Source organism: Salmo trutta, chromosome 19, assembly GCF_901001165.1.
Source record: "Salmo trutta chromosome 19, fSalTru1.1, whole genome shotgun sequence".
NCBI classification, from domain to species: domain Eukaryota; kingdom Metazoa; phylum Chordata; class Actinopteri; order Salmoniformes; family Salmonidae; genus Salmo; species Salmo trutta.
The window spans coordinates 34,740,560-34,766,313 of NC_042975.1; the positions used below are offsets into that span (position 1 = coordinate 34,740,560).

General features: G+C 41.2%; 1 protein-coding gene across 2 annotated transcripts; it reads left to right on the forward strand.

The window, feature by feature from the left end:
• The first annotated feature begins 2,155 nt into the window (after nucleotides 1-2,155).
• LOC115154423 (guanine nucleotide-binding protein G(I)/G(S)/G(T) subunit beta-2) lies at nucleotides 2,156-25,736 on the forward strand. Of its 2 annotated transcripts, XR_003867894.1 has the most exons (11): nucleotides 2,156-3,028; nucleotides 11,577-11,680; nucleotides 12,343-12,381; nucleotides 12,623-12,729; nucleotides 12,861-12,924; nucleotides 13,341-13,503; nucleotides 13,953-14,019; nucleotides 14,854-15,055; nucleotides 15,264-15,480; nucleotides 15,749-15,906; nucleotides 25,663-25,736. XR_003867894.1 is itself a non-coding variant. In XM_029700614.1 (10 exons), the coding sequence occupies exons 2-10, from the start codon at nucleotides 11,624-11,626 to the stop codon at nucleotides 15,853-15,855; spliced, it is 1,023 nt and encodes a 340-aa protein (XP_029556474.1). In that variant the 5' UTR covers nucleotides 2,156-3,028; nucleotides 11,577-11,623; the 3' UTR covers nucleotides 15,856-16,988. The 2 variants fall into 2 exon arrangements, 1 of the variants encoding a protein (XP_029556474.1); XM_029700614.1 differs by lacking the exon at nucleotides 25,663-25,736 and having other exon boundaries at nucleotides 15,749-16,988.
• The last annotated feature ends 18 nt before the right edge of the window (nucleotides 25,737-25,754 follow it).

Consider the following 25,754-nt stretch of genomic DNA (forward strand, 5'->3'; position numbering starts at 1 on the left):
ATTTAATCCATTTTAGAATAAGGCTGTAACGTAACAAAATGTGGAAAAAGTCAAGGGGTCTGAATACTTTCCAAATGCACTGCAGAGTTGAAATATATTCAATTTTGAGTTTGCATGCCAATATTACACTGTACATCACAGATGACTGAAATGTAACACAACTGTTTGACATAGAAACACTGGATTTCTAGCATGAAAAATGAATAAATGTTTATTCATTATGAAATTATGAAAAATATTAATGACATTCCACCCATGAGGCCACTAAAGGTCATTTGACTGCAGAAAGGGGCTATGTGTGGACTTTGCTCTGATTTAGGGGAACCCCTATTGGAACTAAAAAATCAGATGATGTATGCTTATGAGTAGTTCAAGTAAGACATTTTTAGTGGCACGTATAATATGTGCATGCATGCGTCTTTTCAATCTGTGGATGTATGGCTCCTTGTGTCCATCTCTTTGCTCAAGCCCTTGCTGTTGCTAGGCAACCTATCCTCATTTACTACAGTCCCTTATGGGGCCTGCAGAGGGACAGGGCAGGTGGGATGTACCATTGCCTTACTTTGTGTAGGGGGAGGATGCTCATTCCTGCCTCTAATATTGCTGCCTTGCTGTGTCACTAACTTGCATGTCCAAGCCCTATCACCCCTTTGTCTGAAACAGAGTGTACTGCAACCAGACCCAAAGAAGGTAGTCTACTGTATTATGTTGAACTTCAAAGCACCCCTTTCAGCTTTTCCAATGACTTTTTGGAATGCACTGACACACAAAGTGTCAAAGAAAGCAAATCATGCGTTCCCTTTAGATGTGTGTTGATCATTCACCTATCCACAGACTATGGCAGGTCTCGACACCAATTCAAACAAACCCAGTTACTGGGTTTCTGGGGTAAGCCCCCCAACAAAATATTGTTTTAGCTAGGAGTAAGCATACTTATATAGAAATTGAGAGCTTTTTTGTTATTGTTTTGTTGATTAAAATGCATTCTCTCAGGAAGTCAAATCTTTTTTTTGTCTTTCTTTGAAGAAACAGCAATTTTGGCTGATTGAAGGCCTAGGTTTTTCCCTACCCTGGGGTCATTATTATAAATAAGAATTATTGGTTTGTTTGGTCCAATTTTGACCAATGGTCTACTCTAGTTAAACCATAGAATATATTTATCAGGGCTATATGGCCATTTAGAACCAGCTGCTTGTTTCTAGTTTACTCCTGTCTTACAAATGCATTACAATATAAGGATATAATGATTATGCATATTGTGTTTGTTTGTTTACATTTACATTTTAGTCATTTAGCAGACGCTCTTATCCAGAGCGACTTACACATGTGTGTGTGATGTGTGTGTGTGCGTGCTTGTGTCTGTGTGTGTGTGTGTGTGTGTGTGTGCATGTGCACGCCTCTCTGTCTCTCTATCATACTCTAAAGTGTATACAGTTCAATGGCAGTTTAAAAATGCATTATATAGCCTATAAGAATATAATTATTATGTAAATTACGTGTGTATTCTGTATTGTGTGTGTTTGTGTGGTGTGTGTGTACGCACAGGCCTCTGACCTCTCTATCGCACTGTAATGTTCACACAGTCAATGACAGAAAATAAAGTGAAAGTTTAAAAAAAAATGTGACAGACAGATGATTTCAAAATGAGCAGATTATTCCCTATCATGAATATAAAACCATGGCTTGATAAAACCCCAGCAGCTCTCACCAGCCTATGGCCTTGCACTTTCTCTCTCACACACACACATCTGCTAATTATACAAATAATTAAAGGAATCCTTAGTTATCTCCAGAGTAATTAGGCTACTCTGAGGTATTAATTACACAAGTAGTTTAATCAAAAAGTGAAGGGGAAGAAGTAAGAAATCTGCTATACTGAGTGATGAGTTGAGGCCCATTGGAGCAACTTCAACAGTTATTTGGTTCTTGGTGGGTGGGCAGTCATTTTCCTATAGGCTAGTGGAAGTAGTTAACGCTATAAGCGCACACTGCACTAAGGGATAGTCTGATTAGTCAATAACTAAGACGCGAAAGGGTTATCATAGAGTAGACAAACGCGACCCTGTGATGATCTAAATCTGCAGTAGATCGAGGACCTTCTGACAGTCATCCCACCCGTATCCAGTAGACACCAGAGGGGGGTTCTAAAATGGTACAGCCCGAAATGGGTGTGGTTGAATCGTGTTTATGAGATCTAACGTTAGCTAGCGCAGATTTCATCTGAAACTACGTTATTGTGTTAGATGTATTAGAATTCTGCAATTCAGAGATAAAAATAAAATAACACCTCATGTGAATATACATTATTGCATGCTATTATTTTATTTATTTATTTGTGTACCGATGGGTGGGTTTCCTGTACCTCCGGCAAGATAGCCCTTTTTAAATTGTATTTATATTTTTCTCTCAAGAGCTTAAGCCTGTGTTTTGCAATTTATTTAATAATTCATTTTTGACGAGGAGGCGGCGGTCATTACGAAGCGAGGGAGTGAGAGGAGAGAGGGAGGAGGAAGAGATCCGCGAACTAGCAAGGGAGGAAGGAAGCGAGGATCACGAAAAATACAATCAAGAGAAAAACGGAGCATAGAAAACCCATTTATTAATTTCATAAGGTTCAGTGCATTTTCTTTGATGCGTGGACAGACTGCAATTGTGTTCAACCCGCTCCAACAAAGATGTTTTCGAGTTTATGAAGGTCTCGGGCGTAGAAAGGCAAACCATTCTGAAGAGGAAACGGGAACACAACAGCAGATCTCATCTTTTCAAGAGGTCCAATCAAACGGAGATATGGTGTCTCTGTACTTCGATCTTTAATATTTATTTGTACAGCCTACATTGGAGATACTCTGAGCAAGAATCTAGAAGACAAGGAGCAGAGAGGATATTGAAAATATCTGCATATTTTTGTCCCTATTTTGTTTTCTAAAGAAAAAAGGGGCCAATAAACACCCCCAGCCTTTTTGAAACATTGCATCCAGATATTTTTTCGAGAAAGACCAGCAACCTCATCGGAAGCATTAACTAACAGGTAGCCATCCATTATAAAATGCTGTCAGAATTGTCTTGGATGTAAGATGGCTGGATGATGATGGGCCTATTCATGACTATGCTCATCATTTCGATGAAATAGTTTTTCATCTGTATTTTTTGGTAAATATATACATATGGACAAACATCCCCACTGTACAAATTGTTTTATATCTGCATATAGCATAACTTGCTGTACATTATTACGATAATCTATATTAATAGACAACCCCTTAAGCGTTTGCATATTTAGCGGCTTGGAAAAATGACAGGGTTGCCAGGGTGTCAGTGCCATTAACCGTGAATGCCCATGGCTCACTTCTATAATAATCGAATTATGGCCTTAAATTCATCAAGTAACTGCTACCTATGTCAAGTAGCTCTATACATTTGTGGGTAGCCTAGGCTACTGTTGCTTGCAGTGAGGGAGTAGCCGTCTGAGTTGCGCCGCAAGGCCGATGTAGGCAACCTATTTGTTGATCAGGGAGGGCTGTATTACAGTGTCTATGCTGCTATCTGACCTTAAAATGGATTTCACATTCAATGCAAGGAATCAATGCAAGGAATTTGTTTAGAATTCTAGAAAATTATACCGAGCGTCAATCCAATAACGCTAATATAATGTGCTTAATATGAGTTTACCAGTCTTGGTTCACTGTGAAATATCAACCGAATAGACCAGTAGGCCTATCATTTACTGTGCATGAACATAAGGGGTGTGGCCACATTGTCATTTTGCATAATTCTTCCAAATCAGAAGCAAGTCTTTGACCCATAGTTTAGGTCATATTATCATTGGTTATCTATTGTCTTAGTGTAAAAAAGGTTAAAAGAGCTATTATGGTTACATTTTAGCACACATATTCTAAGCACTGGACACGTGGGTTGTTCGTACAATATATCATCATCACTATTCAGCAGTGTTCCATCATCAGGCCTTCTGTAACAATCTGTCTCTTTGTGATGGACGTCCAGGGCCCTGCGCACATGTGGATTGGAATAAGATTGGCTACAGCAGCACCATTTTTAACAATTATTACATATACAGATTAAAGTGAGCGTTTAAAATATAGCATTCCATTCCCAGAGAATTCATTAGAGGAACTGTGTGGACACATCCTGGCCTAAATGGGGCATTTTAATGTCTTGTCCGCTGTGTATTTTACAATTGTTGTACATCTGCAATAGGCCTACAACACTAATTTATGTAAATTATGCCTTCAGTCTACAGCATCAAGAACAACGTGTGTACCCCTGTACCCCCCCACACACCTGAGTAGAGGTCCACAACCAGTTGTACTCAATAAGGAACATTTCATCCAGCTGTGCTCTGTGTTTTTTGTGTCCTTTTATGCATCTTTCTAAATGATTTTAACAGTGTGGTGCATCAGTGGACAAACACTTCAATTCTACCAGAAATCCTCTCATACAGTGATGTTCTTGCGGAAGGGTTAGGAACAGGAATGTGTGTCCAGACAACATGGGATTGGTTTGGTTACTACCTGGTGAGGTGAATTGCATTGTGATAACAAAGTCCAAGAAAGCATGTGGAAAGGAGGAAACCAAAAATGGAGCATTTGATGATGTCAATGGGCGATGATGCCCACTCCTCTCCTCTCCCACCCTGGTCTCTGGTGATGATGCACCACCACCCCCTTAGTGCTTTATTGGCTAAATGAGCAGCTGTGCTAGGAGACTGGGACCCACTAATTTCCTCCTGTCGCCTTCCATTAGTGCTGTGTGATCCATCTGGTTGGAGGTTCCCCCAGGGAACAATGACCCAGCTAATTGCTCGTCTCCCTAGCCTAGTAGATGGTGATGATGTGGATGTTTTCTGGTTGTTTGTGCATGTGAAGTTGGAAGCCTTTAATAACATGGAACATGCGATGTGAGTGTTAGGTAATGCTAACTAACTTTGAGGCACTGGGATTAGAGGAATATATGGAAAATGTGAACACTACCTGTATACTACCTGATACATGCAGTCTACAGTCTACCTGTGATACTACCTGATACATGCAGTCTACAGTCTACCTGTGATACTACCTGATACATGCAGTCTACAGTCTACCTGTGATACTACCTGATACATGCAGTCTACAGTCTACCTGTGATACTACCTGATACAGTCAGTCTACCTGTCTGTGAATACATTTTCTTTTTTAATATCTGTGTTTTCCAAGTACCGGTGCAGCGCCACCGACAGAGGTATAGTACTGACAGTGATGCAAATCTAATGTGCAAAACAGAGTAGAATGGTTAGAGGTATTTCATCGGTGTCTAACGGATTTGAATAGGCCCACCAACTCATGTAAATACTAGTGCCCAATTTGGGATATAATTTGAATGTGAAATCTCTCTCTCTCTCGGGGTTGGATGTAGATAGGAGGATTACTTATTACCCCTGGGTCCAATTTCTAATTCCTTGTGCATGTGATCAAAAACACACCTGTAGTGCTAAGCATGTTGATATGGAAGTGCATGGTACAGCAAAAACTGTTTTGGTGAATTTAAAGTAGTGCTGCACACAAAATATAATACAAATAGGCCTACCATATTATTGTCAGTCACATTCAACTGTGAAAATCTAATTGTATTGGTCACATGGACATATTTTGCAGGTGTAGCGAAATGCTTATGTATTTATTTCCAACAGTGCATTATACCTAACAATACAAAACAATACACACAAATCCCCAAAATAAAGAAATATCTAGACTCCAATGTTGGAGTCTAGAATATAAATATGCTACACGACCAAATGTATGTGGACACCTGCCTGTCAAACATCTTGTTCAAAAATCATGGGCATTAATATGGAGTTGGTCCCCCCTTTGCTGCTAAAACAGCCTCCACTCTTCTGGGAAGGCTTTCCAATAGATATTGGAATATTGCTGCAGGGACTTGCTTCCATTCAGCCACAAGAGCATTAGTGAGGTCGGCCATTGATGTTGGGCGATTAGGCCTGGCTCGCAGTCGGCATTCCAATTCATCCCAAAGGCGTTCGATGCGGTTGAGGTCAGGGTTCTGTGCAGCCCAGTCAAGTTCTTCCACACCGATCTCGACAAACCATTTCTGTATGGACTTTGCTTTGTGCACAGGGGCATTGTCATGCTGAAACATGAAAGGGCCTTTCCCAAACTGTTGCCACAAAGTTGGAAGCGTAGAATCGTCTAGAATGTCATTGTATGCTTTAGCGTTAAGATTTCCCTTCACTGGAACTAAGGGGCCTAGCCCGAACCATAATAACAGCCCCAGACCATTATCCCCGGGCGCCGAAGACATGGATGGCGATTAAGGCAGCCCCCCGCACCTCTCTGATTCAGAGGAAGACACATTTCAGTTGAATGCATCCTTTCCCTTTTCTCCTCCACCAAACTTTACAGTTGTCACTATGCATTCGGGCAGGTAGCGTTCTCCTGTCGTCTGCCAAACCCAGAATAGTCTGTCGGACTGTCAGATGGTGAAGCGTGATTCATCACTCCAGAGAACACGTTTCCATTGCTCCAGAGTCCAATGGCGGCGAGCTTTACACCGCTCCAGCCAACGCTTGATATTGCGCATGGTGATCTTAGGCTTGTGTGCGGCTACTCGGCCATGGAAACCCATTTCATGAAGCTCCCTGCTAACAGTTCTTGTGCTGACGTTGCTTCCAGAGGAAGTTTGGAATTCGGTAGTGAGTGTTGCAACCAAGGACAGACGATTTTTACGTGCTTCAGCACTTGACGGTCCTGTTCTGTGAGCTTGTGTGGCCTACCACTTTGCGGCTGAACCATTGTTGCTCCTAGACATTTCCACTTCACAATAACAGCACTTACAGTTGACCGGGGCAGCTCTAGCAGGGTAGAAATGTGCAGAACTAATTTGTTGGAAAGGTGGCATGCTATGATGGTGCCACGTTGAAAGTCGCTGAGCTCTTCAGTAAGGCCATGCTACTGCCAATGTTTGTCTATGGAGATTGCATGGTGGTGTGCTTGATTGTATACACCTGTCAGTAATGGGTGTGGCTAATTTGAAGGGACACATACAACACATACTTTTGTATATATAGTGTATATATACAGTAAATGTCAAAATTTTGGACACCTATTAATTCCAGAGGTTTTTTTTATTTTGATTATTTTCTACATTGAATAATAATAGTGAAGACATCCAACTATGAAATAACACAAAGTGTTAAAGAAATCAAAATATATTTTATATTTGAGATTCTATATGCCATGATGACAGCTTTGTACACTCTTGGCATTCTCTCAACCAGCTTCATGAGGTAGTCACCTGGAATGCATTTCAATTAACAGGTGTGCCTTTTTAAAAGTTACTTTGTGGAATTTATTTCCCTCTTAATGCATTTGAGCCAATCAGTTGTGTTGTGACAAGGTAGAGGTGGCATACAGAAGATAGCCCTATTTGGTAAAAGACCAAGTCCATATTATGGCAAGAACAGTTCAAATAAGCAAAGAGAAACGACAGTCCGTCATTCCTACAAGACATGAAGATCAGTCAGTCTGGAACATTTCAAGAACTTTCAATGTTTATTCAAGTGCAGTCACAAAAACCATCAAGCGCTATGATGAAACTGGCTCTCATGAGGACCGCCACAGGAAAGGAAGAGCCTGATTCGGACTCTGCTGCAGAGGAAAAAGTTCATTAGAGTTAACTGCACATCAGAAATTGCAGCCCAAATAAATGCTTCACAGAGTTCAAGTACCACACACATCTCAACATCAACTGTTCAGAGGACACTGCGTGAATCAGGCCTTCATGGTCAAATGGCTGCAAAGAAACCACTACTAAATGACACCAATAAGAAGTAGAGACTTGCTTGGAAACACGAGCAATGGACATTAGACAGGTGGAAATCTTTCCTTTGGTCTGATGAGTCCAAATGTGAGATTTTTGGTTCCAACCGCCGTGTCTTTGTGAAATGCAGAGTAGGTGAACGGATGATCTCCACGTGTGGTTCCCACCGTGAAGTATGGAGGAGGAGGTGGGATTGTGTGTGGGGGTGCTTTGCTGGTGACACTATGTGTGATTTATTTAGAATTCAAAGGCACACTTAACCAGCATGGCTACCACAGCATTCTGCAGTGATATGCCAACCCATCTGGTTTGCGCTTAGTGGGACTATCATTTGTTTTCAACAGGACAATGACCCAACACACCTCCAGGCTGTGTAAGGGCTATTTGACCAAGAGGGAGAGTGATGGAGTGCTGCATCAGATGACCTGGCCTCCACAATCACCCGACCTCAACCCAATTGAGATGGTTTGGGATGAATTGGACCGCAGAGTGAAGGAAAAGCAGCCAACAAGTGCTCAGCATTTGTGGCAACTCCTTCAAGGCTGTTGGAAAGCATTCCAGGTGAAGCTGGTTGAGAGAATGCCCAGAGTGTGCAAAGATGTCAAGGCAAAGGGTGGCTACTTTGAAGGATCTAAAATCTCAAATATATTTTGATTTGTTTAACAGTTTTGGTTACTACATGATTCCATATGTGTTATTTCATAGTTTTGATGTTCTCACTATTATTCTACAATGTAGAAAATAAAAAATAATTTTAAAAAAAGCCCTTGAATGAGTAGGTGTGTCCAAACATTTGACTGGTACTGTATATGTATATAATGGTGTGTACTGTAGAGAGTATGGGCCGTATATGAATTGAAAAGGTGTGTGTAGCAGTAGTTATATAGGATGAACCTTGACTAGAACACAGTATACATATGACAGTAATGGTAACAATATACAGTTGAAGTCGGAAGTTTACATACACTTAGGTTGGAGTCATTAAAACTCGTTTTTCAACCACTCCACAAATTTCTTGTTAACGAACTATAGTTTTGGCAAGTCGGGTAGGACATCTACTTTGCACGACAAAGTCATTTTTCCAACAATTGTTTACAGACAGATTATTTCACTTAGAATTCACTGTATCACAATTCCTGTGGGTCAGAAGTTTACATACACTAAGTTGACTGTGCCTTTTAAACAGCTTGGAAAATTCCATACAATTATGTCATGGCTTTAGAAGGTTCTGATAGGCTAATTGACATAATTTGAGTCAATTGGAGGTGTACCTGTGGATGTATTTCAAGGTCTACCTTCAAACTCAGTGCCTCTTTGCTTGACATCATGGGAAAATCTAAAGAAATCAGCTAAGACCTCCACAAGACCTCCACAAGTCTGGTTCATCCTTGGGAGCAATTTCCAAATGCCTGAAGGTACCACGTTCATCTGTATAAACAATAGTACGCAGGTATAAACACCATGGGGCTACGCAGCCGTCATACCGCTCAGGAAGGAGGCGCGTTCTGTCTCCCAGAGATGAATGTACTTCAGTGAAAAAGTGCAAATCAATCCCAGAACAACAGCGAAGGACCTTGTGAAGATGCTGGAGGAAACAGGTACAAAGTATCTTCATCCACAGTAAAACAAGACCTATATCGACAACCTGAAAGGCCGCTCAGCAAGGAAGAAGCCACTGCTCCAAAACTGCCATAAAAAGCCAGACTATGGTCTGATTATACTTTTTAGAGAAATGTCCTCTGGTCTGATGAAACAAAAATAGAACTGTTTGGTCATAATGACCATCGTTATGTTTGGAGGAAAAAGGGGGAGATTGCAAGCCGAAGAACACCATCCCAACCGTGTAGGACGGGGGTGGCAGCATCATGTTGTGGGGATGCTTTGCTGCTGGAGGGATTGGTGCACTTCACAAAATAGATGGCATCATGAGGAAGGAAAATTATGTGGATATATTGAACAACATCTCAAGACATCAGTCAGGAAGTTAAAGCTTGGTCACAAATGGGTATTCCAAATGGATAATGACCCCAAGCATACTTCTAAAGTTGTGGCTTAAGGACAACAAAGTCAAGGTATTGGAATGGCCATCACTAAGCCCTGACCTCAATCCCATAGAAAATTTGTGGGCAGAACTGAAAAAGCGTGCGAGCAAGGAGGCCTACAGACCTGACTCAGCTACACCAGCTCTGTCAGGAGGAATGGGCCAAAATTCACCCAACTTATTGTGGGAATCTTGTGGAAGGCTACCTGAAACGTTTGACCCAAGTTAAACACTATGAAGGCAATGCTAACAAATACTAATTGAGTGCATGTAAACTTCTGACCCACTGGGAATGTGATGAAAGAAAATAAAAGGTGAAATAAATAATTCTCTCTACTATTATTCTGACATTTCACATTCCTTAAAATAAAGTGGTGATCCTAACTGACTAAGACAGGGAATGTTTACTAGCATTAAATGTCAGGAATTGTGAAAAACTGAGTTTAAATGTATTTGGTTAAGGTGTATGTAAACTTCCGACTTCAACTGTAGGTCTAGTGCAGTGTTTCCCAAACTCGGTCCTGGGGCGCTGTGTAGTGCTAGGGCAACAACCAAAACGTGCAACCCTTGGGGTCCCCAGGACCGAGTTTGGGAAACGCTTGTCTAACGGGTGAAAATGTAGTAATTTGGAAATGTAGTTTGTTATAATGCTAGTATCAGCCATTTTCAGGAGGGTATTTCACTAGGTGATCCAAATCCTGCTGTAAAATAGTTTTCAGAGCACAGTATGCCTTCATTTTGTAAATGTAATGTGTGAACAACATAGATCACTAGTACGCGAGGCTGTTAAAGAGAGAAACATTAGTTTTGATACGGCAGATTGAACAAATTGACATTTTGTTTCCACCAGAATCGACCATAATTGTTGGAATGTTGAATCATTAACAAGTCGTTGTAAAAATATAGTAAGAAACAGGTAATAGTAATTATGGTAATATTCCACTGCCAAATTATTTGAATGATAGCTATACTAAATAGAGATTCAAAACTGCTTTAAGAACACAACAAACACACACATTTTGTTCAATGTGTCTGTAATAAATAATGCTGCCTGCAGTAATCCTAATCTTGTTTCTGTGCATTAAGTCGTTTGTGGATATCAAAGAGAGCCCATTAAATGATGAAGCGCTTTCTCAGATTATACCAGATTAGAGATTATTTTCCACTGTTAAACCAGACAAGGCTGTACAACCATAAACCTACAGATTACAAGCTTTCCATATTTTACATGTGCTATGTTGGTAAACCATGCGCTTAAAATACTGAATTAAGTATTATTTTACAGTTTATATACCCAATTTACTCTGAATCTAGCTGCCGCTCTGCAGCCATGTTTGTGATGGTGTAAAACAACGATCCTCCGGGTGAAATATGCCAAAATGATTATGATCAGATCACACCCATTGATCAGAATGAGACCAGCAGAGGACCACGACACCTCTGATGTAGTGTGTCAATTACTCACCATGATAACACTGCAATCAAATCATTCAACCTGATACGCATGTCATGACCAAACATAGCACATATTACATTACAAGTAGATGATTGGTTTGTTCTGACGCAGGCACTGTCCATCATTCTATTTTGACGTTTCTTCTCTTGGACGGAATCCTAACTTTGAACTCGATATCTCTCCTGGAAATCTGCATGAATGTTTTAAGTTCCACTTCTCATCCTGTTTTCCATCATTTGTTCCCACCAGGTGACTGTTTGAGTGACAGAGGATATCAACGAGGCCAGGGATCCAAAATGAGCGAGCTGGAGCAGCTGCGTCAGGAGGCGGAACAACTTAGGAACCAGATAAGAGTATGGCCGCGTTCTCCTGCTCACACGTTGCATGCATCAACCAATGGTTGTGTGTCTTATCATCAACTGTGCACTGCAGTCGGGCACTAGATTACTAGAACATATGATGTCGTTAGCTGACACATAAAATACCTATCCAGGCGAAGTAAGATCAGGCATGCGTCAGCAACGTCTGAGCAGCGGAACACGACCCAAGCGTTGTAGAGAGACTGCGTTTACACAGACAGCCTAATTGTGATCTTTTTTTGCTAATTGGTTTTTTGACCAATCAGTTCAGCTCTTTTGCCAATAATTGGGCAAAAGATCAGAATTGGTGTGCCTAAGTAAACGCAGCCAGAATGTCACTGATCTGGGCCCACGTTTACAAAGTCCCAGAGCCTAGGAGTGCTGATCTAGGATCAGTTTTACCTTTTATTGTAGATCATAAAGAATGAGATTACAGGATATGGACAGAAGGACCTGAACCTGGATCAGCAGTCCTACTCTGACGCCTTATGATCTCAATTAAAGCAGTAAAACTATTGGGTTTAGGAGGAAAGGGGGTTGGTGGAAAAGGGAGTTGGCCTAATGAACCATATGGAGAGGTGGGAGGTTGACCTGGGTAAGATTTAAGGGAGAGTGCTCATGCTTGTCTAACCACTCTCTGTTTCTCTGTCTCTTAGGATGCCAGGAAAGCATGTGGGGACTCAACCCTAACACAGGTCAGTATCACACATGCCCACATAAAAGACAACATGATTATAAACACATAGCCACATAAAGACAGTATGATTGGTATAGATGTACCTTGTGTCTGAAGGCCCCTTATGAACTCAGTCAATAAAAGTGTTTATCATGCCTTAACCGACATACAATATAACCTACAGTACATTATATTGCCACATTAACCCTGTGATGAACTTGTCTTCACAATACTTTTCTGTGTGTTTGTGTGTCAACCAGATAACAGCAGGTCTGGATCCAGTGGGGAGGATTCAGATGCGGACGAGGCGCACTCTTCGTGGCCACCTGGCTAAGATCTATGCCATGCACTGGGGCACAGACTCTAGGTGGGTGTAACATTATGCCAACCCCTTAAGGGGCTTGTCCCTCTCTCTTCACACTCTCACTCACGGTGGTACAAGCTGTGCTTGTTATGAGTAGGTATAATAAAAATGGTTCTACCTCTTTGTCTCCGCAGGCTCCTGGTCAGCGCCTCTCAAGATGGAAAACTGATCATCTGGGACAGCTACACCACTAACAAAGTGAGAGCTGCACCCAAATAACAACAATAACAACAACAATCTCCCCAAGAGGCCTGACTAGGTTGACGCACTGTCTGCCTTCAGGAATTGGAAGTTAAATGGGAGCATACTAAAGACCTTCCTTTACTAGGAATGTGTGTTTGACTCATCTCATAATCTGCTTACATCATAACCACCCAGAGTCACTTTGACATTCAAACATTGTAAATTACATTATGCAACGGCACCCAGAAAAGACCCCCAAATATCAGTATAGGGGAAGCACAATGGACTATTATTGTGCTACTTCTGCTCTGTCTGGATTTGGACTTGGAGCAGGACTCATGCCTGGCCCCAGTTGTGATGCTACTCTCCTTCTCAATGGCCATGCCTTTATTCTGTGACGCACAGTGACCAACTCTTATCCCCCCCTCCAGATGCATGCTATCCCCCTGCGTTCCTCCTGGGTGATGACCTGTGCTTATGCCCCCTCTGGTAACTACGTGGCCTGTGGAGGTCTGGACAACATTTGCTCCATCTACTGCTTGAAGACCCGTGAGGGCAACGTCAGGGTCAGCAGGGAATTACCTGGACACACAGGTGAAGAAGCACTACTACACACAAATACCTATGTGACAAAAAGCTTGAGGGATTTTGTGTTCATTCTCCTTTGAGAAATCATGGAAGTGTCTTAGCTAGGTTATGTGATTTTATTTGAACCTCCCTGACTCTTAACTTCCCCTGTGGCACTACATATGGTTGTGTATGCAGTTCAGTTGTGTATTCCTAACTGTCCCTCGGTGAGCCCCAGGTTCCAAACAAGGATGACTTTAATTCACATGGCTAATTAGTCACAGGGCAACACAATTATAACGACCCGAGACATCAGCTAGAATGTCCCTTAGCTGTGTTACAGTGCTAGCTCACCTGTGGCTTCAAATGAGTCACATTCTGTAGCATGAGTGTTGTTGTAGTTAAGTCTCTGTAGGAGTAATATGCATTGATATGCTGCAGCCAGTGTTCTAATAGATGTTTTTTTTGTGCTACAGGTTACCTGTCCTGTTGCCGTTTCATCGATGACAATCAAATCATCACAAGCTCAGGAGACACTACCTGGTGAGTCCTGATGGATTAGTTACCAAGGCTGATGGAGAATGCAAATATAAATATACTATACCTCCCACATTTTAGCGTCCCCCCTCGTGACAGCGAAGAGAACAATTTTTTTACATTTTAAAGTTCATTTCCTGCAATTCCTACACATTTTGCCATAGGGTAGAGGAAGACGTTTGCAGTTTTTATATGATAACTGATGATCGATTAGTCCCACCACGGTCGGTAATTCAACCATGCTTACTATAAGTTTAGACAGATTGGTAACATGCACAGTTTAGCGGCCAGCTAAACATTTTTTGCTGACATGGGCTAATTGCGCATGGCCACAATCACATGTCCCAATTGCACCTTGTGCATTCTATTATTCTAACTCAACAGTAAGTTGAGACCCCGACCTGAGTTCCTAAAAAGATAAACAGTACCAGTCAAAAGTTGGGACACACCTACTCATTCCCGGGTTTTTTCTTTATTTGTACTATTTTCTACATTATAGAATAATAGTGAAGACATCATATAAATGTATTTTGATATGTTTAACACTTTTTTGGTTACTACATGATTCCATATGTGTTATTTCATAGATTTGATGTCTCCACTATTATTCTACAATGTAAAAATAAAGAGAAACCCTTGAATGAGTAGGTGTGTCGAAACTTTTTACTGGTACTGTATATATTTTCTTAGTGTGAAATTGGTCCACGTGCCTACAAAAGGGCCAGTTGCCCATCCCTGGTCTATACTGGTACTAGCTATGAGCTAACCCAAACTTACACTTAAAATGGTCTAATAACAGTTGTTAAATTCAGTGGGTCCCTGTTCTGTTCTCTCCCCCAGTGCGCTGTGGGACATCGAGACCAGCCAGCAGACCACAGTGTTTTCGGGCCACAGTGGTGACGTCATGAGCCTGTCTCTGTCCCCAGACTTCCGCACCTTTGTGTCCGGAGCCTGTGACGCCTCCATTAAGCTGTGGGACATCAGGGACAGCATGTGCCGACAGACGTTCACGGGCCATGAGTCTGACATCAACGCAGTCTGTGTGAGTGTGCTGACAAGCTGGAAGCCACTGGTGACCTGCTTTCTGGTTCATGGCATGGCATTAAGCCAGGATACCATAGACATGTCACTGTTCCCAAAGTCCTTCATGTTAGCTGCACTAGCTAATGCTTAGTGTTTAATGTACCTAATGCTAGGTGCATGGCTAGCTGATCTACCATGTCTGTCCCCCCTCTCTCTTTCCTCCCCAGTTCTTTCCCAACGGCAGCGCCTTTGCCACCGGCTCCGACGACGCCACCTGCAGGCTGTTTGACCTGCGCGCCGACCAGGAGCTCAGCCTGTACTCTCACGATAACATCATCTGTGGCATCACCTCCGTGGCCTTCTCCAGATCCGGACGGCTGCTGCTGGCCGGCTACGATGACTTCAACTGCAACATCTGGGACGCCATGAAGGGAGATCGAGCAGGTCGGTGTAGTAGGAGGGAGTGGCTGTCATTTAGGCCACAGCCATTGTTGTTTCTGACTTCACCAGACCCATGTATGATAACTGAAAAGACAATGGTATATCTTCTGATTTTATTGAAATGTTAGACTTCAATTCACAAGCTGATCTCAGTAAAGTTTAATTCAACTCTCCACTAAGGGATCCTTGTGTTAAGGGATGTTAGATGGGGTATTGATAAGATGGCTAACTAAGACACCTGATGCCATTTGTTTGTCCCTCTCTGTGTCAGGAGTGTTAGCTGGCCATGACAATCGTGTGAGCTGTCTAGGTGTGACTGATGATGGCATGGCGGTGGCCACTGGGTCCTGGGACAGCTTCCTCAAGATCTGGAACTGACAAGTTACCTGAGCCATGCGCGCGCACACACACACACACACACACACACACATTATTGATCATACAAAGTATTTACATCTCACATTTTGGTACACATAGTTTGCACACTGTATTCACACTGTACGTAAAGATGTACACATACACATTGAAACATTGTACATAATATATATATAACGCCAATTAGGTATGAGTTTACACAGACACACACACACACACGCCACTTGCAATTTGACATGTTACCAATCACATTGTATGCAGGAAGAGTCCACCAGAATTACAAACAAATGCCAACACTACCCACAACTGATATGTACACAGCACACACTCGAGTACGCATATGTCATTGGAACCACCGTAAAAGACGTGACCAAATTCAATAAAATCCTCACATCTGCTAAACTAAAACACGCACATACATGCACACACACACATATACAGTACATGTTTATTTCTGAGAGAAACTCTATCCCTTGAGCTAAATGGGGGAGAGGTAGTTATTGGACAATTCTGTTTTTCGTTTGTTTACTCAGAAGTCCCAAATATCCCTAAAATGGATTTTCTGTGCTACAGTAGATTTGTGTGTCTCTGTGACAGGGTGAAAAAAGTGACAGTAGAGGGAATAGAGTGATGGGCTGGAAAAGCAAGAGAATAAGTGAATCCATTAACACTCAAAGAGACTACAGACAGGGAGATAGAGAGCCGACTTTCCACAGTGACACTGTTAAAGGAAAATCCAGATAAACCATCAATTCTTAAAGTTTCTCCTGGCTCAAACAAAATGCTATCATGTAGTTACTGTTTTTATAGATATGTACACCCACATAAGTAAATATGATAGTTTTGGTTTTGATGTTTTTGTTGTATTAATTTTTTTTTTTACGCTTATTTTATTCATGTTTTCCCTGTGTGCCTCAGATACACTTTAAGGATAATTAATAGAGAATAATGAAATTAAACTAAATGAAATCAATAAAATGAGAGATTCATAAGATGAGAAAAAATGGATTATCAAGAGTCAACTCTCAAATAAGCAGGGGCAATATTCATACTTTGACTTTGTCAATATATTATGTCAACTTTATGATGGTATACATTGTACATACTATTAATAAATACACGTAGCCTCTTGCCAGTTTCGGCCAGTTGTGTGTACTTCTTTTTTTAGCATTATGTGTTTAAAATGATGCATGCTAGTTTAAGGGAGATATGGGGGTCATGTTTAGCACAAAACAGTGAATTTGAAATGCTTTGATGAATCAATTTTAACCTTTGAAACCTACCTGATGTCCAGATTTCTGTTCCAGTTTCTAAACAAACTACAAACTGATTCATAGTGTCAGGTCATTTTTTTAGAATAGTTAGATGTATTCATGGCTTGTATACCGATTCTCTGCCCTTCTTCCAGGAGCGTACACCCGTTCACTCCCACAGATGGATTTTAAAGGGATTGGATTGGTGCATGCAAGACCAAGGGAGTTCACCATGTTCTTTACACCAGTCTATTCCCTTTAATTCATATCCCTGTTCACTTCAGGGATATGGCTGATTTAGCACGGTTTCCCAAACTCTGTCCTGGGGCCCACCCCTGGGTGCACGTTTAGTTTTGTGCCGAGCACTACACAGCTGATTCAAATCACCAACACATCAAGCTTTGATTATTTGAATTAGCTGCGTAGTGATAGGGCAAAAAACAAAACATGGCCCCAGGACAGAGTTTGGGGGACCCAAGCCTGGTAAATGTGTTGGTTGGAGTGAAGGCCTGCATGATAGTAGGAACTCCTTATAGAAGACTGGAGATCAATTATACAACGCATGCTTAGCCCATTCTTTCATTGGGTGTAAAACATGAGGAACAATGAATTCAAACTAGGAATAAAGGCACAGTAATACAAACAATTTTAAGATTAGATCAATGTAGTTTTATTTTTCAAACAACTCTGCATTAAGACTTTTACAGACTCATGAGTTCATTCAACATAATCTTGAAAGTTCATCAGTCTATGAAATACAATCTGGAGTTAACCCCTCAAACAGAAACACTAAACATTGTAAAGACATTTAATTTCTCAAAAACTGAAAAAGGATAAGAGATTATAGACCTGTCCAAAGACATCAGCTTTTCGACTTTCACCGGTCCTATTTCCAACAACAAGCATCTATTAAAAATCACAAATCCATTCATACTTTAAATGTTATTCTACAAGGAGATCCAAGATTTTGTACAGTCTGACTATATAATATCTGTGAATAGTGTCTTGATTAATGTGCGACTACATTGGGTGAAGCAAGTCATTGCCTCCATAGCAACAGGCAAAGGCTCAGAGACAGTATACCTAAAACACTTACTACACAGAAGCAGAAAACCCACCCAAATGAGAACAGTAATTCATCCTTCATTTGGGCCGTGTTTACACAGCCACCCTAAGAACACAATTCTGAAGAAGAAAAAAAATTATTCTGACTGTCCACACTCAGTTTTACATGTGCCCATATCAGATTTGTGCATTCACACTGATGTGGGAGAGGCTATAAGGATATTCCTGACCTGTAATCAATCAAATGTATTTATAAAGCCCTTTTTACATCAGATGTCAAAGTGCTATACAGAAACCTAGCCTAAAACCCCAAACAGCAAGCAATGTAGAAGCTAAAATCGAACTGACCATTATCTTAACCAAACCCTTACCTCATTTTAACAAATTCTTAAATTAAATATTGTTTTGCAGGTCAGGAGTGTCCGTATAGCCTTTTTCCACTGATGTAACACACAGATGCAATGCTTATTTCTGTCACTGTTCCTTTAAATGTAGCTGTGGTTGTCATGGTAATGGCAGGTCATGTGCAAAAAACAAATCTAATCATCTAGACAGGTCATATATGAAACATCAGAATTATATCAGGATTGAGATCCACATGTGGATGTGGTATGAATCGGAAGTCAAAAGATCAGATTCAAATGTGTTTTTGTTGCCGTTTACACATTGGGGAAAATATCAGATGGGTATCAGATATATAAATAATTTACCCACGTTAAGCTCTGCCCCCCTTGGTTACTGTTGCAACCTCTGACATTTTCCCTGGAAGCCCAATTCCCTTGTCAAGCACTGGCGAAATATCCCCTCGCAATGATTTCAAACTGTTTTAATACACAACAATTACATTAAAACAGACTACCCCTGGCTAATCAGGAATCTCTTGGGTATGTTGTGGTGGACTGTCATTATAATTGCTTTACAGGAACCTGGTAAAATTGTTTGTAGCACAGGAGGTTGGTGGCAGGCTCATGGTAATGGCTGGAGAGGAATGAGTGGAATGGTATAAAATACATCAAATACACGGTTTCCATGAGTTTGATGCCATTCCATTCGCCCCGTTCCAGCCATTATTATGAGCCGTCCTCCCCTCAGCAGCCTCCACTGGTTTGTAGCTAGTGTGGTTAGCCACTGAATGGCTTTCTGAATTCACTGTCAGCATGCAGTCAAAGCTACTAACCACTTTTGGAGTTAACTAGTTAGTGCTCTCAAATCATATCCTGATGTCAACAGCAGATGGGAGTTGTATTAATAGCATGGATAACTTAGCTTGCTCACATACATTGAGAAAACAAGTTATATTACGTTAGGTTGTCAATAGATGCGTTCACACCGCTCCTTAGCCCTGGGCTAGGAAAGATTTTAGCCCTGGGCTAAGGAAGATTTTAGCCCTGGGCTAAGAACATTGCAGTTTGAAAAGGCCTAGTGCGACAGAGCTAACCTTGGCTAGCCAACCAGTTGACGTAACAAACAATGGAACAAAAGTATAATTTCAGATTAATGCTCCAACGGGCTCTGCATTTCAGGAAACTACGGTTTTCCTCCACTCCCCTAACTGGCATTAATGTGCCGCTACGACGTCACAGCACAGATTTGCCTAGCTGCGCCCCCCAATGTAGTTTTAACCCCCGGCACACGGCCCCTCCCATTGTGCTTCTCTGCCTGTGTTCTCCAACTCTCAGAATTTACTGGGGAAATTAGCTACATGCTATCAAAACCATGGAAACTCTAGGTGGCAAAACTCCCGATTCCCACGGGGGGCCAGTACAAAAAAAAAAAAAATGCATGAAATGAAATGTATGCACTCACTACTGTAAGTCTGCTAAATGACTAAAATGTAAATGTAAAAACTCAAAATGCAGCCTGAAATTAAAAGTAGCTGAATTTGTCGCTAGCCTCTTCCCAATAAGTCACTGAAGGGGTCATTTTCGTTTATCAAAAAAATAAAAATAAAAATAATAATAAAAATAAATTAAAAAAAAAATCGCTACACATAGCAACAAAGTCACTAAATTGGCAACACTGGCTAGGCCTCGACGACAGTTGCTATCCATTGCTGCGATTGCTTGCCCAAAATTCTGGGGCGGGACTTAGCGAAGGGAAATTGTCAAAAGATCTGAATTGAGCTGCCTGTGTAAACACAGCCTTATGATCCACCTTATAGTTCATCAAAAGACAATAACTGAATAAACGCATGAATGCAAAACTAGACAAGCATCACAACTGTTAAAGTGTATTATGCAGACTGTGGATTAGAAGGTATATTTTCTTGTGATTAATACCCCACATTTTTTATCAAACAACATACGGGTATCTCCTTCACTAACGAGACAAGGACAAACAGTCCAGCTTAGATTCAGTCTGCCAAAGGCCACGACAAACACCCTCCCACAAGTCTCACAGACAGAGACAGCAGAGAATTGAACTTCATCTGTTCTTAACGCTCATATTGCTTATGAAGGAGAAACGTCACAACATTTGATATGGCACGGACAGCCTTTGTGATATACCGATGTTCTGTGGGGCTGAAACATTAAAACAAGCCCATTTTACTGTTAGAACTTTGTTGTAACACTACACTTGACTGATAATGAATTTAGATTGGACAATAAAAATGTACATTTTGCAATTAAAAAAAGAGTTAATGACAACTGTTGCCCCTCTCCATCCACCAAGCTTTCTGTCTCGGTTGACTATTCCCCCATCTCACAATGACAATACATGTCCTCAATATCAGACTGGTCCCTCCCTTCCTCTCAACCAACAGTATGACTACTAGTTAGGCAGTATCAAGAGGAATCTGCACTTCCACTGGAAATACATACAGCTCCACCGTCACTCTCATGCGTCACACCCACAAAGACAGTCCAAACATTTACGTAGACACCCACATTTATAGCTTTGCTCTCTGTGCCGTAAATTAGAATCCATTGTGCTTAGATTAATTCATATACCAGACCGTAAAGTATGTTATACAAATACAAATCTGTTTATAATGTACATTCATTTTGTTAAATCTCTCAATATAATTTACATATGCTTTAATAAAATAGTCCTTTCAGAATATATTAAGTTAGTTAATTTTCCCCCTGCATCTCACCCAGTCCACATATCTGATCACTCAAGAAAAATCTGCATCTTTATCTCCATTTCAAGCACCTCTAACATCACATATCACAACCCAGGTCACTGGCTTAAGTTTCATTTGAACATATAAAATACTACCAAATTATTCTCAACAAATGTGGAATAGTCCTATGGCTTTTATATGGTATATTGGCCCCCCTCCCACTGCCTAGAGGACTATCACATCAACCTCTAACAAAATGTATCTTTAGAGGCATACAATCATTTTCAAAATCCCAAAACGTGTGGGTTTGCTGCCATGAACTACACGTTTGTCCTGCGCCAATATTGTAGTTACATGAATGGGTCATACAAGGATATTGTATGCATTTAACACTTCACTGTACTGAAATGAATGTTGATTCAAATCCTATAGAAAATGCCTACAGACTACATGTGTAATATTTCCTCTACACTAACTCTTCCACATGATGGCAACAGATCTACCTACAGTCCCTGTAACTGGTGAGAGTCTATTACATTTAAAAAGCAGTAGGTAAACATTGAGGTCATTACATAATCAAATCTATAGTCGTTGACATTGTTACAAATGTAAAAGTAGTTGAGTCATGTAGGGATGTTCTAGTTTCTATGTAAGTGCACTTCATTGGCACAGGACACCAGTAACAAAGGAGGCAACTATTTATTATTGTAACTGTCTGTCAGTATAACCTCTTCTTCCTGGAGTTCAGTTATAAGAGCGAGTAGAGGGTCATATTCACTACCCCCCTTTAACCCTCATCACCCAGTCTCTTCCCTACTCCAAGGCACTGCTTAAACTGTAAACATGGCAGTTTGGCTTACTAAGATAGGAGGACCATTTACATGAACTGTCAGAGCTACTTGTGGAGTGTGTCAAAATGTGAGATATCAGTCACAATGTCACACAGCTGATATTCAATAAAGTAGGCTAGGGGGAAACTAATCTAAAAATTGATACTGAATTGTGATACAGGAGGAATTGCTCATATATGTGCATGCAAGCATGCTCACAGAGTAAAATATAGACATTTTAACTGTACTAAGTGCTTTTATCCATTTACAATCGATTCTGTTCCGTACTCTCCATTTTAATATACAGTAACCAGTCAAAAGTTTGGACACACCTACTCATTCAAGGGTTTTTATTTTTACTATTTTCTACATAGTAGAATAATAGTGAAGACATAACGATGAAATAACACATATGGAATCATATAAAATGTGCGTCCCTTTTTCAGGACCCTGTCTTTCAAAGATAATTCGTAAAAATCCAAATAACTTCACAGATCTTCATTGTAAAGGGTTTAAACACTGTTTTCCATGCTTGTTCAATGAACCATAAACAATTAATGAACATGCACCTGTTGAACGGTCGTTAAGACACTAACAGCTTACAGACGGTAGGCAATTGAGGACACTAAAGAGGCTTTTCTACTGACTCTGAAAAACACCAAAAGAAAGATGCCCAGGGTCCCTGCTCATCTGTGTGAACGTGCCTGAGGCATGCTGCAAGGAGGCATGAGGACTGCAGATGTGGCCAGGGCAATAAATTGCAATGTCCGTACTGTGTGACGCCGAAGACAGCGCTACAGGGAGACAGGACGGACAGCTGATCGTCCTCGCAGTGCCAGACCACGTGTAACAACACCTGCATAGAATCGGTACGACCGAACATCACACCTGCGGGACAGGTACTGGATGGCAACAACAACTGCCCGAGATACACCAGGAACGCACAATCCCTCCATCAGTGCTCAGACTGTCTGTAATAGGCTGAGAGAGGCTGGACTGAGGGCTTGTAGGCTTGTTGTAAGGCAGGTCCTCACCAGACATCACCGGCAACAAAGTCGCCTATGGGCACAAACCCCCCGTCGCTGGACCAGACAGGACTGGCAAAAAGTGCTCTTCACAAATGAGTCGTGGTTTTGTCTCACAAGGGGTGAAGGTCGGATTCGCGTTTATTGTTGAAGAAATGAGCGTTACACTGAGGCTTGCACTCTGAAGCGGGATCGATTTGGAGGTGGAGGGTCCGTCATGGTCTGGTGCAGTGTGTCAAAGCATCATCGGACTGAGCTTGTTGTCATTGCAGGCAATCTCAACGCTGTGCGTTACAGGGAAGACATCCTCCTCCCTCATGTGGTACCCTTCCTGCAGGCTCATCCTGACATGACCCTCCAGCATGACAATGCCACCAGCCATACTGCTCATTCTGTGTGTGATTTCCTGCAAGACAGGAATGTCAGTGTTCTGCCATGGCCAGCGAAGAGCCCGGATCTCAATCCCATTGAGCACGTCTGGGACCTGTTGGATCGGAGGGTGAGGGCCGGGGCCATTCCCCCCAGAAATGTCCGGGAACTTGCAGGTTCCTTGGTGGAAGAGTGGGGTAACATCTCACAGCAAGAACTGGCAAATCTGGTGCAGTCCACGAGGAGGAGATGCACTGCAGTACTTAATGCAGCTGGTGGCCACACTAGATACTGACTGTTACTTTTGACCCCCCCCTTTGTTCGTCACATGTCTGTGGAACTTGTTCAGTTTATGTCTCAGTTGTTGAATCTTTTTATGTTCATACAAATATTTACACATGTTAAGTTTGCTGAAAATAAACGCAGTTGACAGTGAGAGGACATTTGTTTTTTTGCTGAGTTTAGTAACCAAAAAAAGTGTTAAACAAATTAAAATATATTTTAGATTTAAGATTCTTGAAAATATCCACTCTTTGCCTTGATGACAGCTTTGCACACTTGGCATTCTCTCAACCAGTTTCACCTGGAATGCATATCAATTAAAAGGTGTGCCTTTTTAAAAGTTAATTTGTGTAATTTGGGGGTTGGGTTGGTATACAGAAGATGGTATTTTACCAAATAGGGATAAGTCCATATTATGGCAAGAACAGCTAAAATAAGCAGAGAAATGACAGTCCATCATTACATTAAGATATGAAGGTCAGTCAATTTGGAAAAATTCAAGAACTTTCAAAGTTTCTTCAAGTGCAGTCGCAAAAACCATCAAGCGCTATGATGAAACTGGCTCTCATGAGGACTGCCACAGGAAAGGAAGACCCAGAGTTACCTCTGCTGCAGAGGATGAGTTCATTAGAGTTAACTGCACCTCAGAAATTGCAGCCCAAATAAATGCTTCACAGAGTTCAAGTAACAAACACATCAACATCAACTGTTCAGAGTAGACTGCGTGAATCAGGCCTTCATGTTCGAATTGCTGCAAAGAAACCAGTACTAAAGGACACCAATAAGAAGAAGAAACTTGTGTGGGCCAAGAAACACAAGCAATGGACATTAGACCAGTGGAAAGCTGTCCTTTGGTCTGATGAGTCCAAATTTGAGATTCTTTGGTTCCAACCGCCGTGTCTTTGTGAGACGCAGAGTAGGTGAACAGATGATCTCCGCATGTGTGGTTCCACCGTGAAGCATGGAGGAGGTGGTGTGATGGTGCTTTGCTGGTGACACTGTCTGTGATTTATTTAGAATTCAAGGCACACAACTAGCATGGCTACCATAGCATTCTGCAGCGATACGCCATCCCATCTGGTTTGCGCTTAGTGGGACTATTTGTTTTTCAACAGGACAATGACCCAACACACCTCCAGGCTGTGTACAGGCTATTTGACCAAGGAGGAGAGTGATGGAGTGCTGCATCTGATGATCTGATCTCCACAATCATCCAACCTCAACCCACAAGAGCTCAGCATATGTGGGAACTCCTTCAAGACTGTTGGGAAAGCATTCCAGGTAAAGCTGGTCAAGGGAATGCCAAGAGTGTGCAAAGCTGTCATCAATGCAAAGGGTGGCTACTTTGAAGAATCTCAAATATAAAATATATTTTTATTTTGTTAACACTTTTTTGGTTACTACATGATTCCATATGTATTATTTAATAGTTTGTCTTCACTACTATTCTACAATGTAGAAAATAGTAAAAAATAAAGAAAAACCCTTGAATGAGTAGGTGTTAATATTTGCTTCTGTACTAAATATATTTATAATATATAGAATCCATTTAGAGTAAAGTACATAAAATACCCACAGCTTAAGCATTTCCCCTGATCTCTTAAAGAATCAAAGTAGATTCATAGTATGTTCCGAGAAGTATTGTGAATTTTGGTAGGGAAACAACAATACCAATATATTCAACAACTTGTTGCCTTATTGTTGTCTTACTACCAGTTTAGTATGATAAATAAAAGTGTCCAATGAGTTTGAGTCCTCTAGTACAGTATTGCAGAGCCAAAGATGCCACAAAACTGGGCCTGCTAAAGCATCACTCAGTGAAGTTCAATACTGGCTCAAGAACTACACAGCTATTGCTTGAAACCACAATAATAGTTCAGTATTATCCACTGCAGCCCCATCCCAACAAACGCTCTCACACACACACACACACACACACACACACACCTAAATCCATACCAATGAACATACAATAAAAACAGAGGTTGTGGACAGAGTAGATCTAGTAAGA